Genomic DNA, 16684 nt, shown 5'->3' on the forward strand with positions numbered 1-16684 from the left:
TTTGCCCGGCCGCCCTGTAGGTCCAGCTCCGGTTTCTTTTACCAAGCTGCCGCACTGTCATCCTCGCAGCATGGCAGGCTGGGAGGTCCTAGGGCAGTAGTTGTTAGGACACTAAGGAACCAATCACCAGCTTAACAAGAAAAGTTCTGCAGCTTCCGCCCTTTGTTTAGAACTGCACGTGTGGCTGCAAACACTGCTGAAAAAAGGAAAGGAGGGGTAAGGAAACTTATTAAGAGGAGGTGAAGGGGGCTAATAACACAGTTATGAAGGGGGGTGAAGGGAGTGAAGGGGGCTAAGAACACAGTTATGAAGGGGGGTGAAGGGAGCTAAGAACACAGTTATGAAGGGGGGTGAAGGGAGTGAAGGGGGCTAAGGACACTGTTATGAAGGGAGGTGAAGGGCGCTAAGAACACAGTTATGAAGGGAGGTGAAGGGCGCTAAGAACACAGTTATGAAGGGAGGTGAAGGGCGCTAAAAACACAGTTATGAAGGGAGGTGAAGGGCGCCAAGAACACTTATGAAGGGGGGTGAGGGGGGCTAAGGTCACAGTTACGAAGGGGGGGGCTAAGGGCGCTGCTACGAAGGGGGGTCTAAGGGCGCTGCTACGAAGGGGGGTCTAATGGCGCTGCTATGAAGGGGGCTAAGGGCTCTGCTATGAAGGGGGCTAAGGGCTCTGCTATGAAGGGGGCTAAGGGGACTATGAAGGGGGCTAAGGGGACTGCTATGAAGGGGGCTAAGGGCGCTGCTATGAAGGGGGCTAAGGGCGCTGCTATGAAGGGGGCTAAGGGGGCTGCTATGAAGGGGGCTAAGGGGGCTGCTATGAAGGGGGCTAAGGGCGCTGCTATGAAGGGGGCTAAGGGCGCTGCTATGAAGGGGGCTAAGGGCGCTGCTATGGGCTGAGATGGGAAGGGGGGGATTGAAGACACTGATGTAAGAAGGGGACTGCAATATAACGAACTATAGCGGGCTGTGATGTGAAGGATCTGAGTCATCGCGCAAACATGCAATTCGGACCTAAACTGGAATTAAATTTTACTGACTGTACCTCCGTGAATTTTCATTCAATACCTCCGACTTATACCCTAATCATAACATTTTCATGAAAACTTTGATCTGATAAAATTAGGTCTAACTGGAGAAAACAATCCAGCCAGACTGGCAGTAACCATAAAAAGCCCAATCCTGATCTGACATTTGTGCTGCTCAGGGTTACCCCGGTAGGTGATCATTCTCTCTCCTCAGTTGAGGTCCCCACACTCAGGAACACCTCAATGAGAAGTTTCAACAGCTCCAGGCTGGCACCACTTAGGACGACCACTTCATATTCTGTGTATGATAAAGCTTTTGTGTTGGCATTGTAAGAAAAGTGGACTCCGGAATCCACAGGAAAGCAAATAGGCAGAAAACGTTGAGAGGTGTCAAGATGGCATAGGCCTGCAGCCACATTTAGGGACAGGCCAAGCAATAGTGATAGCTAAGTAAGGGGTGTACCATGTCAATTCTAATCACTAGCTGGTTTCTTTTATCTCTTCAGTGTTCTAGCAATAAGATTTCCCTGACAGTTCTCCCTGCTCCCAACTGCAGTAGTGTTTAGGGGGTTTTCTGCTCACCTTCGATGTTCCTGATGCTCCCATTTTATTTTCTGCTATATAGACTACATTAAAGCTTAAGGCCCCTTTCACACAAGCGGACCGTTCAGATCCGCCTGTCAGTTTTTCAGGCGGATCTGAACAGATGCCCCATGCATCTCTATGGGGCAGCGGTGGAGACATGTCCGCTGACATCCGATCCAATCCTGTCTGTCAAATCCGGACGGATGGAAACCCTATTTTCCATCCTTCTTGCGGATCGGAATGGATGAGAACGGACAGGCGGTCCATTCTCATCCGATTCCCCCATAGAGGACAGCGGGGATCTGACAACTCCGTCTCCGCACACAGCGCGGAGACGGAGCTGTCATCCGCCTGCTCAGCGAGGATCAGCGGATCGATCCCCCGCTGAGCAGAACGGCTCAGTCGACAGAACAGAGCCAAGTGAAAGGGACCTAACTGTTTTTGACAGAGTTAGACTGACCAGGTGCCAAAAGTCGAGCAGAGGCTTGTTTTATGCCCCCCAAACTGCAAGAAACCGTTGGATAAAACCTCAAGAAAGTGGGTGATTTGACTCCTTGGACTGGGTCACATAGAATTACTTTTGCTACAGCAATAATTATCCAGAAATGAATAGCTATACATAAGGAGTGGAGTAGCAAAGCATGTATTAGCTATTAATGGAAGCTCAATACTCCAAATGTGTTATCGATCACTACTACATACTTCGATAAAATCAAGGGCAATCTTAGTAGCACAATATTACTAGGAAAGAGGAAAAAACTGTCAGTCCAGGCTTACAGGATAAGTTCTTACCCCTTTTCCCCTGACCCAACCTACCTTCCTCCCCCTCCATAGACGCATGTGGTTCAGCGGTTTGTTTACATTCAGCGCCGCAAGACTTCACTATCCTGGCTGGACCTGTGCATTACAGCCTTATAGACTTCTATGGAGCAGTCTCCATTCACCTCTGGCCTTGGGGTACAGCCACAAATAAGACTCTGGATGTAAACAAACAGCGGACTGAGGTAGTATGCATCTATGAGTGGGAGAGGTTAGGTCAGGGTAAGGGAGAAAAATACATTTTGTTTTTTCGGTGCAATTATCCTTTAATGACAATAATAATTGTGGATAGTATGACCCTTATAAACATCTCAATAATGGGACAAACCCTACTAATCAGTGCAGGGTGGAGGTGTGCGGTGAAGGACATTTTGTAAAATCAAAATAATAAAAAAAAACAAAAAAAAAAAACTCACATACAAAATCATTATTCAAATATCGAATCCACTGTCTAGGATCAGCCACACATATTCACAAGCTGAATCCTAGAATAAAAGGTGAACCGATTTTAAACTTCATCTTAAAATCATCTCTGTAGCCAACACTTTTACATAGAGTAGCGAAGATTTGGAACCCCTGTCAGGTTTTTTTCACCAGCACAAGAGCTGAGGGTAAATCATCAATTGGAACACTTGTCTTAGAGGGAAATTCTCTTTATAAAAATGTATTTTTATAGAAATTTTTCTCACTTCCTGTTGCACCTTTAAAACAGGAAGCGAAAATGTATGTACACCCCAAAAATGTATTACATGCAGTCCCCGGGTTACAAATGAGATTGGGACTGTGGGTTTGTTCTTAAGTTGAATTTGTTTGTATGTCGGAACAGGTATATTTTTTAAGTGTAGCTCCATCCCAAAAAAAATTAAGCATTTTGGATAGCACAGGGAAGGATTAACATCCCTGTAACCTTTGTTTTGCTGTCTGTGCCCCTGTTCAGAAGGTTTCACCTCACTTTCTGTCCCTATGATCATTAGGTTTTGAAAATTTTAGGTTGTTGTGGAAACAAGAATTGGTGCTAAAGCTTCAATGGAGACACCTTTTTCCCATGAGAACTCTTCCAGGAGTGGATTTTCCCTTCCTAGGGGTAGATATTTCCTCACTTCCCTTTGTCTCCCTCCATTTGTAAGTAGTTCATAAGTTGGATGTTTGTAACCCAGGGACCGTCGATACGCTTTTTTTTTATGGTTAGACCCGCTACTCAGCGGGGGATCTGTCCACTGATGATGGCTGGTCCCTGTCTGCTCTGCTTATGCCAATGGTTCTCAACTCCTGTCTACAGAACCTACTAACAGGCCAGGTTTGCAAGATAACTAAAATACATCACAGGTGATATAATTTGCTTGCTCAGTCATTGCAGCATTCTAGTCTGCATCTCCCCAAGGTGATCCTTAAAATCTGGCCTGTTAGTGGGTCCTGAGGACAGGAGTTGAAACCCACTGGCTTATGCAGCGCGGACACAGGCCACACTCCTCTATGGGCTGTCCGATGTAAACTGACTACCTGCCGTTTACACCCGACTGCCATCCGATCCCCATCCATCTGTTTTTAGCAGGTTGGATGTCGGCGGGTTTCAATGGACACATCTATTGATATCCACCGCTCCTTAGAGGTCAATGGATGGTCCAATCTGGTCCACCTGAAAGACTAACAGGCAGACCCAATTGGTCCGTCAGTGTGAAAGGGGTCTTAGGCTATTTTTTGTTTTAATTTTGATACACTTGAAGGGAAATCTCAATAGGATACAGACTACAGCACAGTGGCTTAATGGTTAGCACTTCTGCCTTGCAGCACTCGGGTCCTCGCTTTAAATTCCAGCCAGGCCACCATCTGCATGGAGTTTGCATGCTCTTCCTGTGCTTGTATGGGTTTCACCCCACACTCAAAAAACATGATGTAAGTAATTGGCTTCTGTCTAAAGTGGAACCAGTATGTGTGTATATGTATGTATACATGCAAAATAAAAACCTTGAATGGAAAGCACCTTGAGGGCAGGGACTGATGTGAATATAAAGCACTGCATAAGTTGTCAGCAATATATATATATATTCCTGTAAAAAAATAAAAAAATAAAAAGAAAACCTGACAGGGGTTTTAGCACTTCCCTAATCGAAAAACAAACAAAAAAAAAAATGCTCCATCTAAACATATACTCTAATGCCTCGTACACTCGCAACGATTGTTGGCCGTGAATTTTCGGGCCAACGTCCGATCAGCCGATTTTCCGCTTGTTAGTATGATGCTTTCGACAACCGACTGCGACTTTTCGGCCGAACAAAATCTGGTGTGCATGCTATAAAATTTTTGTTGGCCGTCAACAGAACGGCCGATTTTCCGTCAGTCAGTACAGATTTCGGCAGACAAAAATCAGATGAGCAAGACTGGGCATGCTCAGAGAAGCACATGGAAAGTAAACCAGCACATGACATCACTTCTGCAGTTGGTTTTTGTTGGCCGAGAAAATTTGTGTGCAGTCTAGAGCACATTTCAACCAACACAACAACACTGGACAAAAGTCGACCGATCGGTCGGCCGATAATCGTTGCGTGTGTACAAGGCTTAAGTTGGTCTGTACAGCTTCAACAACCCAACAACAGCTGCCAACAACCACTTCAGAATATAAATCCTGTTCCAAGCAACCTATCTGCTGTGCAAAAGTTCAAAACATTTTCCCTCCCCTGACACCCCCCTTCAATACAAGGCAACTCATATCTTCGGATGACAGCGCATAGAAGATAATCTCTGAAGAGTGTAAAAAAAAAAAAAAAAAAAACCACAGCTGAAGATACGATCATTCTAATGAATATAAATTTAACAATATTACCAGTAAACGATGAATAAAACAATGCAGTTTTTCTTGCGAGAAGAAAAAAAAGATAAAAGCGGACATACAATTTTCAGAATATTAATTTCTTATAATAAAAGTTTACCAACTGTACAAGTTAAGAAAATTATACAAGCTTTGTTTAAGAAAGGACAGTTCATTCAAAACTGTAAAAATCTCTCAAAGGCTACTAAGAAATCTGGAAAAATACACCACGTATCTTTTTCAGCCCAGATAGGAATAGAAAAAAAAGACATCATTGATGTCAATAATATATATACACAAACCTTATTTGGTTTACTCTTCTACCTATAAAAAAACGGTGCCGCCCCTGACGGCCCTGCTTTCCTTAGCAATTTCAGATCCTCCATGTTTTGAAACAAACCTCGATAGGACGGGAAAAAGTAAAGTCCCCACCTTTTCCAATAAAGCAGAAAAATAAGTTCTTTCTGACAACCATTTTTGCTATGAATTGGATACATTCTGGATGTCCTTCCACGACGTTCATTTTCCTTTTAAAAAAAAAAAAAAAATCTCATTCCAAAAAAGTCGTTGTGAAATGTTCTCTGGGGTCCCAAAAAATGGTATTGAGGAAAAAAAAAAAAAAAAAAAATCTAAAAACAGAACCTGTTAAATAAGCATTATAACCCTGAAATTTCACGACCCCGAGAAACAAAATTGTTTCAAAAATGTCACCATGGAAAAAAGAACATTTTCCTTAGACCTCTCCTTGCGAGAAGATTTCCTGAGAAATGTCTGATGATCTAGGGCTGTCTTTACCGGGGCTGTCATATCGCCGTCTTTTCACGGATCGTTCGCTGGTGTCCTCCGGCTCTCTGTCGCTCCTGGAGTTATTGGCCAGGCTGAATTTAGGGTCGCTGGCAAGGCTGTCCCGGTTGTATCCATTGGTGTCGGTCTCGTTTGAAGGAGATTCGGCGGTGCTGGGACCGTTTAAATGCAAGGATCCTGGTACAGCGTCATCTCTGCAGCTTGGCACATCTGATGGGCCGTTTGAAGACACCCCTAAAAAGACCAGATAGAAATTAATTGGAAAGTAAAGCAGATGAAGGCATTGGCAGGGAGACTGCTGTGATCTATGTAAAAGATAATACTTGGCATGCACATACTAAACATGAATATGAATGAAAAAAATAAATAAATATGCATATTATATAATTTTCACATGCACAGTGCTGAGAATTAATGAATACACCCCTTTTGAAATGTAAGATTTAATCAATATCTCAATAAACACAAGAACAATTTCTAAAATTTTGACAAAAACGGAATTTTTGTAAAATCTTACCTGTAAAATTCCTTTCTCTGAGTCCTCCGACAGTCGCCGCCTCTTCATATTCGTCACATATGGGGTATTAGACTTTGCTCCGAAGGAGTAGCTAGGCAACAGAATATGTTAACAATAAAGCTTTTAACATATCCCACCCTCAAGGGGTGGTCCCCTCAGTCAATACCCTCCTACTTCCTGCAACCATATCTCAGTTTTAGTGGAATAGCAGTAGAGTATACAACCAAACCCCAAAAGAGGGGCGGGGGCGGCGACTGTCGGAGGACTCAGAGAAAGGAATTTTACAGGTAAGATTTTACAAAAATTCCGTTTTCTCTTACGTCCTCCGACAGTCGCCGCCTCTTCATATTCGTCACATATGGGGACGTCCCAAAGCAGTGCAAACATGAGGGGTGGGAAACGCATCCGCGCCGAAAGGCAACGCAGTCTCCGCATCAAGGAAAGGAACCTTACCAAAGGAAGGAAACCAGCTGGGCAACAGCAAAAAACAAGTGCTCAACAGGAGCAACAACCCAGGAAAAGACAAAAAACCAGGGGATATAAAACTTATCCCAACAGCCAGGAGTCCCCAACAAGGGACCCTAGGGAACAGCCGCACTAAGAACCTTGCGGCCAAAGGAAGCATCCGCCGATGCCTGAACATCTACTTTGTAGAATTTTGTGAAAGTGTGCACGGTCGACCAGGTCGCCGCCTTACACACCTGGGCTACAGAAGCCCCATGACGACAGGCCCAAGACGTACTCAGAGATCTAGTAGAGTGCGCCTTCACAGGCACAGGGGGAACCTTCCCCTGCAAAGCATAGGCCTGTTCAATGGTCTGCCTGATCCATTTGGCGATGGTAGAGGCCGAAGCCGCCATGCCCTTCCGAGGACCCTCTGGAAGAACAAACAAGGAGTCCGTCTTTCGAAAAGACTCAGTCGATTTAAGGTAAACCCTTATCGCCCGAACAACATCCAGAGAGTGCAATCTCACCTCCTTTGGATGTTTAGGCTTCGCGCACAACGAAGGCAAGACAATATCCTCATTAAGATGTAATTCCGAAATTCGTTTCGGAAGAAACGAAGGATTAGGTCGCAAGACCACCTTATCCAAATGAATAACCAGGTACGGAGACTTGCAGGACAAAGCCGCCAGCTCCGACACTCTGCGAGCCGAAGTGATCGCCACCAAAAAGGCGACCTTTTTGGACAACATAGACAACGAGATCTCCCTGATCTGTTCAAAAGGAGCACGTTGTAACACAGATAGAACGAGATTCAAGTCCCAAGGGGGCAGAGGATCCCGCCTAGGGGGAACCAGATGCCGCACACCCTGAACAAAGGTGCCAACGAATGGGTTGGAAGCCACGGGACGTTGAAACAGAACGGCCAGAGCAGACACCTGACCCTTTATCGTAGCCAGCGCCAAACGCTGATCAACACCCGTTTGAAGGAAAGACAGCACACGGGACACCGAGTATGTGCGGGGTGAAAACCCCCTGGACTCACACCAGGCAAAATAGGCCTTCCAAGTACGGTAATAAACTTTCCCTGAGGAAGACTTCCTCGCGTTGATTAAAGTATGAACGACCTCTGGAGAGAGACCCCTCTCCTTCAGGACCTCGGTCTCAACAGCCAGGCCGTCAAAGCCAGCGACTGTAAAGCATGATGGTATATCGGTCCTTGAGACAGTAGATCGTCTCGAAGAGGCAGACGCCACGGGGCGTCGACCGCCAGATTCACGAGGTCTGCGTACCAGGACCGGCGAGGCCAGTCCGGTGCCACAAGAATCACCGTGTTGCGTTCCGAGTGTAACCTGCGAAGGAACCTGGACAGCAACTGAATCGGTGGAAACGCGTACATCAGCCTGTACTGATGCCACGGGGCCACCAACGCGTCCGACGCGTCTGCCCGAGGGTCGCGCGTCCTTGCCACGAACCTCTTCACCTTGTTGTTGAGGCGAGACGCGAACAGGTCCACATCTGGAAGACCCCACTTCGCGCACAACATCTGGAAGACAGCCGGGTGGAGAGACCATTCCCCCTGATCCAGGGTCTGGCGACTCAGATAGTCCGCCTGCCAGTTCTCCACTCCCGGAATGTGAACCGCCGTTATCGCCGGGACATGAGTCTCGGCCCAAGACAGAATGTCGGCCACTTCTCGAGCCGCTCGGGCACTCCTGGTGCCCCCTTGGTGGTTGATGTAGGCCACCGCCATGGCATTGTCCGTCTGCACCCGAATCGGGCAACCCTGCAGCCGGTCCGTCCAGCGATGAAGACAGAGACTTCTCGCACGCAATTCCAGAATGTTGATCGGAAGGGAAGACTCCCCCTCCGACCAAGTCCCCTGGGCGGACAGAACGCCCAGAACTCCACCCCAGCCCGACAGGCTGGCATCCGTGGTGATTACCGTCCACGAGATCGGACGAAACGACTTGCCCCCGGACACCAACGGGGACTGGAGCCACCACAGAAGGTTTCCTCTGGTGCGATGACTCAATGAGATTTGAAGATCCAGAGATTGAGGTCGCCCGTCCCACCTGGACAGGATCTCCGCTTGGAGACCCTGCGTGTGAAACTGGGCGAAAGGAATCGCCTCGAAGGCCGAGACCATCAATCCCAGACATCTCATACACGTCCGCAGAGACGAGTGCGGAACGTCCCTGAGGGACCTGACTTCCTCCCGGAGAGTCCTGAGTTTGTCTTCCGGCAGGAAGACCTTCGCCTGCACCGAGTCCAGAATCATTCCCAGATAGGGGAGACGAACCGACGGACTCAGTGTCGACTTTGGAAAATTTATCGTCCAACCAAACTCCTGCAGAGTTTGCATCGTGACAGACAGGTCCTTCTCCAGACCCTGGCTGGTCGCAGACCGAACCAGAATGTCGTCCAGATACCCCAGGACAGAAACGCCCTGGGCCCTCAATAATGCCAGAACCGGTGCAAGCACCTTGGTGAAGACCCGCGGAGCCGAGGCGAGACCAAAGGGCAACGCCACGAACTGGTAGTGATCCTCCGCAATGGCAAATCGAAGGTATCTCTGATGACCCTCGAATATGGGGATGTGAAGGTACGCATCCTTCAAATCGATGGAGGCCATGAATTCCCCCGGAACCAGGGCAGCCACCACCGACCGCAGGGATTCCATGCGGAACTTGCGAACCCGCACAGAGCGGTTCAGAGCCTTCAAGTCCAGAATCGGACGAACCTTGCCCTCCTTTCTGGGCACGGTGAACAGATTGGAATAAAACCCCCGAAACCTGTCCCGATGAGGCACCGGAACCACCACTCCCTGAGCCCTCAGGTCCCGCACCGCCAGGTGCAGGTCCCGCAAGCACTCTGGAGACAGTTGAAGATTTGAGGGAAAAAATCTGCTCTCCGGCCGAGAGAGAAACTCGATCTTGTAACCAGATCGAACGATTTCCTGAACCCATCTGTCCCGCACACGGGCCAACCAGGGCTGAAGAAAACCGAGCAAGCGTCCCCCCACCCCAAAACTGGGTGAGGGCGCCCCTTCAGGCCGAACTGTTATGGGCTGCAGATCCGGATTGGCCGGACTTCTGTTTACCAGACCAGGGCTTCTTCTGAGAGCCTTGACCTTTGAACGGTTTGCCCTTGTAGTGCGGCCGAAAGGCACGAAAGGACCCCTGAGGGGGCCGAAAATTAGCATGCTTCTTCCCAGAAGCCCCCTTAGCCTTGGGGAAATGGGGCAAGAGAGTGCTCTTACCCCCGGTGATCCCCTTAATCAACACATCCAGGGACTCCCCAAAAAGGCGAGACCCATCATAAGGTAGATTGGCTAAAGTCTTACGTGAAGATTGGTCCACCGACCAACATTTTAACCAAACCAGGCGGCGAGACAACACCGCCACGCTGTGCACACGTGCAGCCAACGGAACCAGGTCCAGGCCCGCATCACACAGATACATGACACCCTGGTGGATTTGATCCACCATATCCAGGGTCGCCGGCGAGGCCGAGTCGGCCACTAGGACGCGCCTAAGCATCTGCGTCCAACTTGCGATCGCCTGGGCCGCCATGAGAGAAGCAAACAGAGCCTTAAGCATAGAACCCGTAACAGAATAAGTATGACGGGCAAGAGACTCCAGTCTCCTATCCGTGGCATCACGGAAAACAGGGGAATCCTCTGCAGGAATCGCAGTGGCTTTGTTCAAAACCGCAATTGCGTGATCCACTGGTGGAGGCACACACCACCTTTCATCAGTGGAAGGCGAAAAAGGATAACGCAGCTTGAATCTACTTGGTACCGCAAAAGGTTTGCGCAGATTGCGCCATTGATCCTTAACAGCGCGCTGAAAATCATCATTGCAGGGAAAAACCTGCGGCGTCCTGCGTTTCCTCTGCGTCCCATAAGCCGCCAAGGCAGCGGGGGGACACACTTCGTCCTGCAAACGCAGCGTTTGCTTAATGGAAGCAATCAACTCATCCATGATTGCAAGCTCTTCAGGCGAGCCAGGGGGAGAATTATCAACCCCCTCAACTTCAGCCTCCACCTCAGACCCCACTAGATCAAGAGAGGAGCGGGACCCCGATAAGGAGGCCCCCGCCATAACAGCCCCATCACCTTCACCCTCAGAATCAGAGGAAAGAGCAACTCTGGGCCTTTTAGTAGATTGAGCAGCCACCAGCATTTGCACCTGAGCAGCAAGGCCAGCCACAATAGTGGCTAAATCCCCCCCTGGGGGGGAAACAGCGGTCCCCTGGCTTTCCACCAATACTGTAGGAAATTTGCCCTCCTGAGAATCCATTGCCCCTGTAATGCCAGACAACCAAGGGTTAACTGCCCCTTTTAAGCAAGCGCGGCAAGCGCAGCCCACCGCACCACACTCAAGCACAATGAGACCCCCACAGGGAATATGCAAACTGAACACAGGCAATGGATAGCAAGAACAGAAGGATAAACCTGAGGAGACCCTCACCGCTGCTGCTGCCTCGATCGGTGTTCCTGGAAAGAGGAAGTGATGCTGCCAGGGCGCTCTATGTAAGCCTATGGAGGCTACAAGAAAATGGCCGCCATGCATGTAAAACATGCGGCCGGAGCGAGTGTAGGCAAAATGGCGTCGTTTGGCGCCGAAACCGCCGCTCCACAGTGCATTAAAGCACACATTACATTCCAATATCAGAATACATGTCAGATCGCCGCAGCGATCGCTGTATATGCCCAAACATGCCAAAAAAACATGCCCCACAGCACACAGCTTCTCACACTGACCAGTCTGACACACACAGTGTCATACAGCTCCCCCCCTTGCAGCCCACAGCATGCAGCCGAGAGATAGGGAGACAAGCAGTGTGAATAGAGGCAGGTTACACAGTCCCAGACTGACACCCCCCCAGACAGACAGGTCCCCACATAAATACACTTACCTCACATGGCGTGGGGGACCCGCACAGGCGAACAAGCCGCTGCACATGAGGCAGGGAGAGTCGCATTCAAGACGCACACAAGGGGGGTTAAGAAACCGCACAGCGTCCAGTGAGGTAGCCACCTCACCAATCATCCCTGCACCGAACAGGGATGGGTCGTTCACTGTGCCAGGAGCGTTACCTGGCTGAACGCTCGATGGCAGACTGGGAAGCCACTGACCCACGACCTGCGACCAGGGGGATCAGCCCGAGACCCAGTCCGCATGATCCTCTTCATCCGAAGAACTAACTAACGCTGACAAAATAACAGCTAAGTAAAGGTAGAGAGAAAAACTCAAACAAAATTTTAAAAAGAAGAAAGAGTCTGGGACAGAAAGTCCCAGCACAGAGAGAGCCAGCCACTCCTGACAAGCTAGACATTAAAACTGAGATATGGTTGCAGGAAGTAGGAGGGTATTGACTGAGGGGACCACCCCTTGAGGGTGGGATATGTTAAAAGCTTTATTGTTAACATATTCTGTTGCCTAGCTACTCCTTCGGAGCAAAGTCTAATACCCCATATGTGACGAATATGAAGAGACGGCGACTGTCGGAGGACGTAAGAGAAACTACGTTTCATAGAACATTTGTTTAGCTCATTACATAAAAGTAAGGTTAATAACATAACTTAGATTGCAAAATCTTCAGTTTTACTCATTCATTGATGCAAAAATGAGTACACCCCACACCAAAAACTACTCCATCTAGTATTTTGTATGACCTTCATGATATGCAAGGACAGCACCCAGTCTTCTAGGCATGGAATGAACAAGTTGGTGACATATTGCAACTTCTATTTTTCCATTCTTCAAGAACGACCTCTTTTAGAGTCTGGATGCTGGGTGGAGAGTGATGCTCAACTTGTCTCTTCAGAATTCCCCATAGGTGTCAGATTGGGTTCAGATCAGGAGACATACTTGGCCACTGAATTACTTTCACCCGGTTCTTCTTCAGAAATGCAACAGTGGCCTTAGATGCGTGTTTTGGATCATTGTCATGTTGGAAAATTGCATGACGACCAAGGGCACGGAGTGATGGTAGCACCTTCTCTTTCAATATAGAGCAGTACATCTGTGAATTCATTATACCATCAATAAAATGTAGCTCCCCGACACAAGCAGCACTCATGCAGCCCCACAGAGAGACACTCCCACCACCATGTTTCACAGTAGGCACCATGCATTTTTCTTTGTACTCCTCACCTTTATGATGCCATACAGTTTTGAAGCCATCAGTTCCAAAAACATTTATCTTGGCCTCATCATTCCAGAGTACAGAGTCCCAGAAGTTTTCTTCTGTTTCAGCATGGGCCCTGGTAAATGCTAGACGGGCATTTTTGTGCATGGGCTTTAGGAAAGGCTTCCTTTGTGGACAACACCCATGCATGCCATTCCTCTGCAGTGTACGCCGTATTGTGCCACGGGAAACAATCACCCGAGCTTGGCTTTCTACTTCTTTAGCGAACTGCAGTGAACATGGAGATTTTCTTCAACCCTTCTCATCAGAAGACGCTCCTGAATTCCGTGGACAGCCTGGACGTCTCGGTGAGATGGTTACAGTTCCATCTTAGTCAGAATACTGTAGTAAAAGTGATACAAAAATGTAACAGATAGTAAAGCTTTGTTGATCTTCTTGTAGCCTTCACCTTTCTTGTGTAAAGAGATGATTTCCTTGTTATATTTCTCTTCCATGTGGTGCCATTGCTGACAGCGTGAAATGGGAGGGGTTTTCTTTGTTAATTAACACCCTTGTATAATCAACTGTCTGCTGGACACCTGTTCATTGAATAATTAGACTCACTTGTAGTTGAACACTTGTTAATTAGGATTTTGTTGTCTAAAATTTAGCTTTGCTCCTAAGACTTTCATTGGAGTGTACTAATTTTTGCAACATGGTCTTGAATAAATTTATTTGAAAAAATACTTTTTTGTGTGCAAATTAACAAATCTTAGTTGAAATCAATGGCCCGCATTCGTGGGAGTATATCGTAGTATAGTGTCCCATAGGAAATGTTGATTCTGAAAGTAAAGTAAAGGTTTTCTGACAAATCTGTTGGGGTGTACTCATTTATGCTGAGCACTGTGTATGTGTGTGTGTGTATATATATATATATATATATATATATATATATATATATATATATATATATATATATATATATATATATATGTATATATATATTTTTTTTTTTTTGACAGGTCCACTTTTAAGTCTGTCTTACCATTCTGGTTAGTGTTGCTGGCAGCACTGTCTTCCTTCTCAGACTGGCTGGTGCTGCTGTTAGAATTAGTGGGAGGGGGAGACGGGGCCTGACTGGAAGCAGCACTCTCACTTTCATCCAGAAGGCGATCCATATAATCCCTGGAAAAGAAGGCACCTCAATATTTACTTCATTCATTATATAGTTCAATGCAACCAAACCACCTGGAGACAGCTGGTCACTGTAAAAACTGTACAACCTTACACATGAGCACCAGGGAAGACCTCAACATTCTCCTAGTCTGCCTAGATCTAATCACATGTATGTTAATATGGAACAGAATTCAAGAAGTGAAGATTAACAATACTATATGTTCCTTATAACAAGGCAAATTTTCCTAAGTAGTACCCTAAGGGCCAATTCACATCACAATTTCTGCAATCCGAATGTGTTTCTGTATGCATGTTTTTGATGCATTTCAGTGCGTTTTTTTTTTTTTTTTTATTCATCTCAGTTCAGGACATGTGCATTTTTTATATGCGTTTTGCTGCGTTCTATACAGAAAAAATGCAGCATGTTCTACTTCTGTTGACTGCACTGGTGTGAACTAGGGCCATTGGAATACATAGAAAACACTGTGCATGTATTTTTGTTGCAGAGTAAAATTGCACTGGACTGCATCTGGTGTGAACCAGCCCTAAAAGCTTTACCATTTGTGACATCACCAGGGCAGTGAAGTCACACTCCCCACCTCATTCAATCAGAGAGCAATTTGCAATCATTCAGAAACTGAAAAGCATTCTCTGGATGGCACCCGTGCTGGTTGGCCAACCTCCTGTTTTCACAATACATTAGACTGGCTGCTAAGCATGGGACACAGAAAGAAGTGAAGAAGACTGAAGTAGTGGTGTCTGCTTCAGTGATTTCCAGCTTCCATTGGCATTGGCCAGTTATGGTATTTTCATAGTTACAATAGTCCAAGCTGGACCAGTGAAGGTATGGGAAGAGGGGGTTACTAAAACTGCTGCACACAGAATCTGGTGCAGCTGTGCATAGTAACAATCAGCTTCTAAGTTTTATTGTCAAAGCTTATAGTTACTGTAAAATGTTTTTTTTTTTTTTTTAAACAAACATGCCTATATTTACCTGCTCTGTGCAATGGTTTTGCACAGAGCAGCCCCAATCCTCTTCCTCTGGGGTCCCCTGCCAGCGCTCCAGGCCCCTCCTCTTCATCGGGTGCCCTCCCGGAAAGCCGCTTTCCATGGGGGCACCCGTGCGGGCTCGCTCCCAAGTCTCATTGCTGTGTTTATTGACACAGACAGGGGACTCGGTCCCACCCCCCACTCCCGTGTCACAGATTTTTGATTGACAGCAGCGGGACTCAGTGGTTCCTGCTGCTATCAATCTGTCCAATGAGGAGAGCTGCTTGTGCACATCGATACATGGTATCGTGCTCAGGTAAGAAAATGGAGGGGGTCTTGTCCCCTCTTGTCCCTTCAGAAACGTTTCAGTTTCATGATAAAACCAGCGGCAAAAAATGAACCAGGGTTATGGCTGATATTTTCAGCCATAATCCTGGAAAATCACTTGCAAACTGCAACGTATATTTATGTATTGCGGTCAGCAAGTGGTTAATATTCGGATGAAGAGTCGGCCTTGACTTTTCATCCACATATTAGCCACTTGCTGACTGCAATACATATATATATATATATATATATATATATATATATATATATATATATATATACACACACACACACACATGCAGAGTTTGGGACTTTTAACAGTGCTCTGCTGCCATACTGTACCAAGGATAATGATACCCATTTCTGTTTGATCAATGTACACAGGAATGAGTGATTTGCGTTGACTGACAATGTTGTCATTTGCCTTTTATATTAACTCACTAAAATATTTTAGAGAGGGATCTGAAATCTATAAAAGATATGTGTTTGATTTTGTGATAAAGATGCTAATGTTGCATAAAGCATTTCCTTAGGCCTTTCTCTTTGTACGTAAATTGTTTTGTGGCTTGGACTTTACTGTAAGGGCCCTTTCACACCAGCTGTCTGATTAGGTCCGCCTGTCAGTTTTTCAGGTGGACCCAATTGGACCTTTGCAGTCTCCTCTATGGAGCGGCGGATGTCAGTGAATATGTCTATCTGATCCTGCCCGCAAAATCCATTGCCTAGCAGATCGGATCAGATGGAAATGGACAGGCAGTTTGTTTCCATCTCATTTCCCCATAGAGGAGAGTGAGACTGGGCCTGTGTCCGCTCTGCCCAGCAGACAGGACCTGTCATCCGACTGCTCAGCGGGGATCAGAGGAGCGATCCCTCCGCTGAGCAAGTGTAATTCGTTCCACGGAAGCGCCCGTGTGAAAGCGGCCTTGGACTGATTTCATATTTTTTTTCTTTTTTCTCTGCTTGCCTGTGTGGGCACAGCTTCCACAGTAGAGATGCACTTCAAGCACTGATAAACCTCATCTTTAAAAATTTGAATAATGATGTCAATTG

The 16684-nt window shown here is 46.9% G+C and overlaps 1 protein-coding gene across 2 annotated transcripts in view; it reads right to left on the reverse strand.

Moving 5' to 3' along the window:
- Positions 1 to 5773: 5773 nt before the first annotated feature.
- The window catches only part of MIER1 (MIER1 transcriptional regulator), an 83999-nt gene continuing 73088 nt past the window's right edge, over positions 5774 to 16684 (reverse strand). For both annotated transcript variants that reach the window (XM_082265255.1, XM_082265254.1), the window contains exons 13-14: positions 14187 to 14326; positions 5774 to 6276 (exon numbers count right to left, since the gene is read on the reverse strand). In XM_082265255.1, coding sequence (XP_082121381.1) covers positions 5972 to 6276; positions 14187 to 14326 — 445 coding nt within the window. In that variant the 3' untranslated portion in view covers positions 5774 to 5971. The remainder of the gene's footprint in view (positions 6277 to 14186; positions 14327 to 16684) is intronic.

The sequence above is a fragment of the Pelophylax lessonae genome (assembly GCF_965119305.1).
Source record: "Pelophylax lessonae genome assembly, chromosome: 8".
In the NCBI taxonomy this organism is placed as follows: Eukaryota; Metazoa; Chordata; class Amphibia; order Anura; family Ranidae; genus Pelophylax; species Pelophylax lessonae.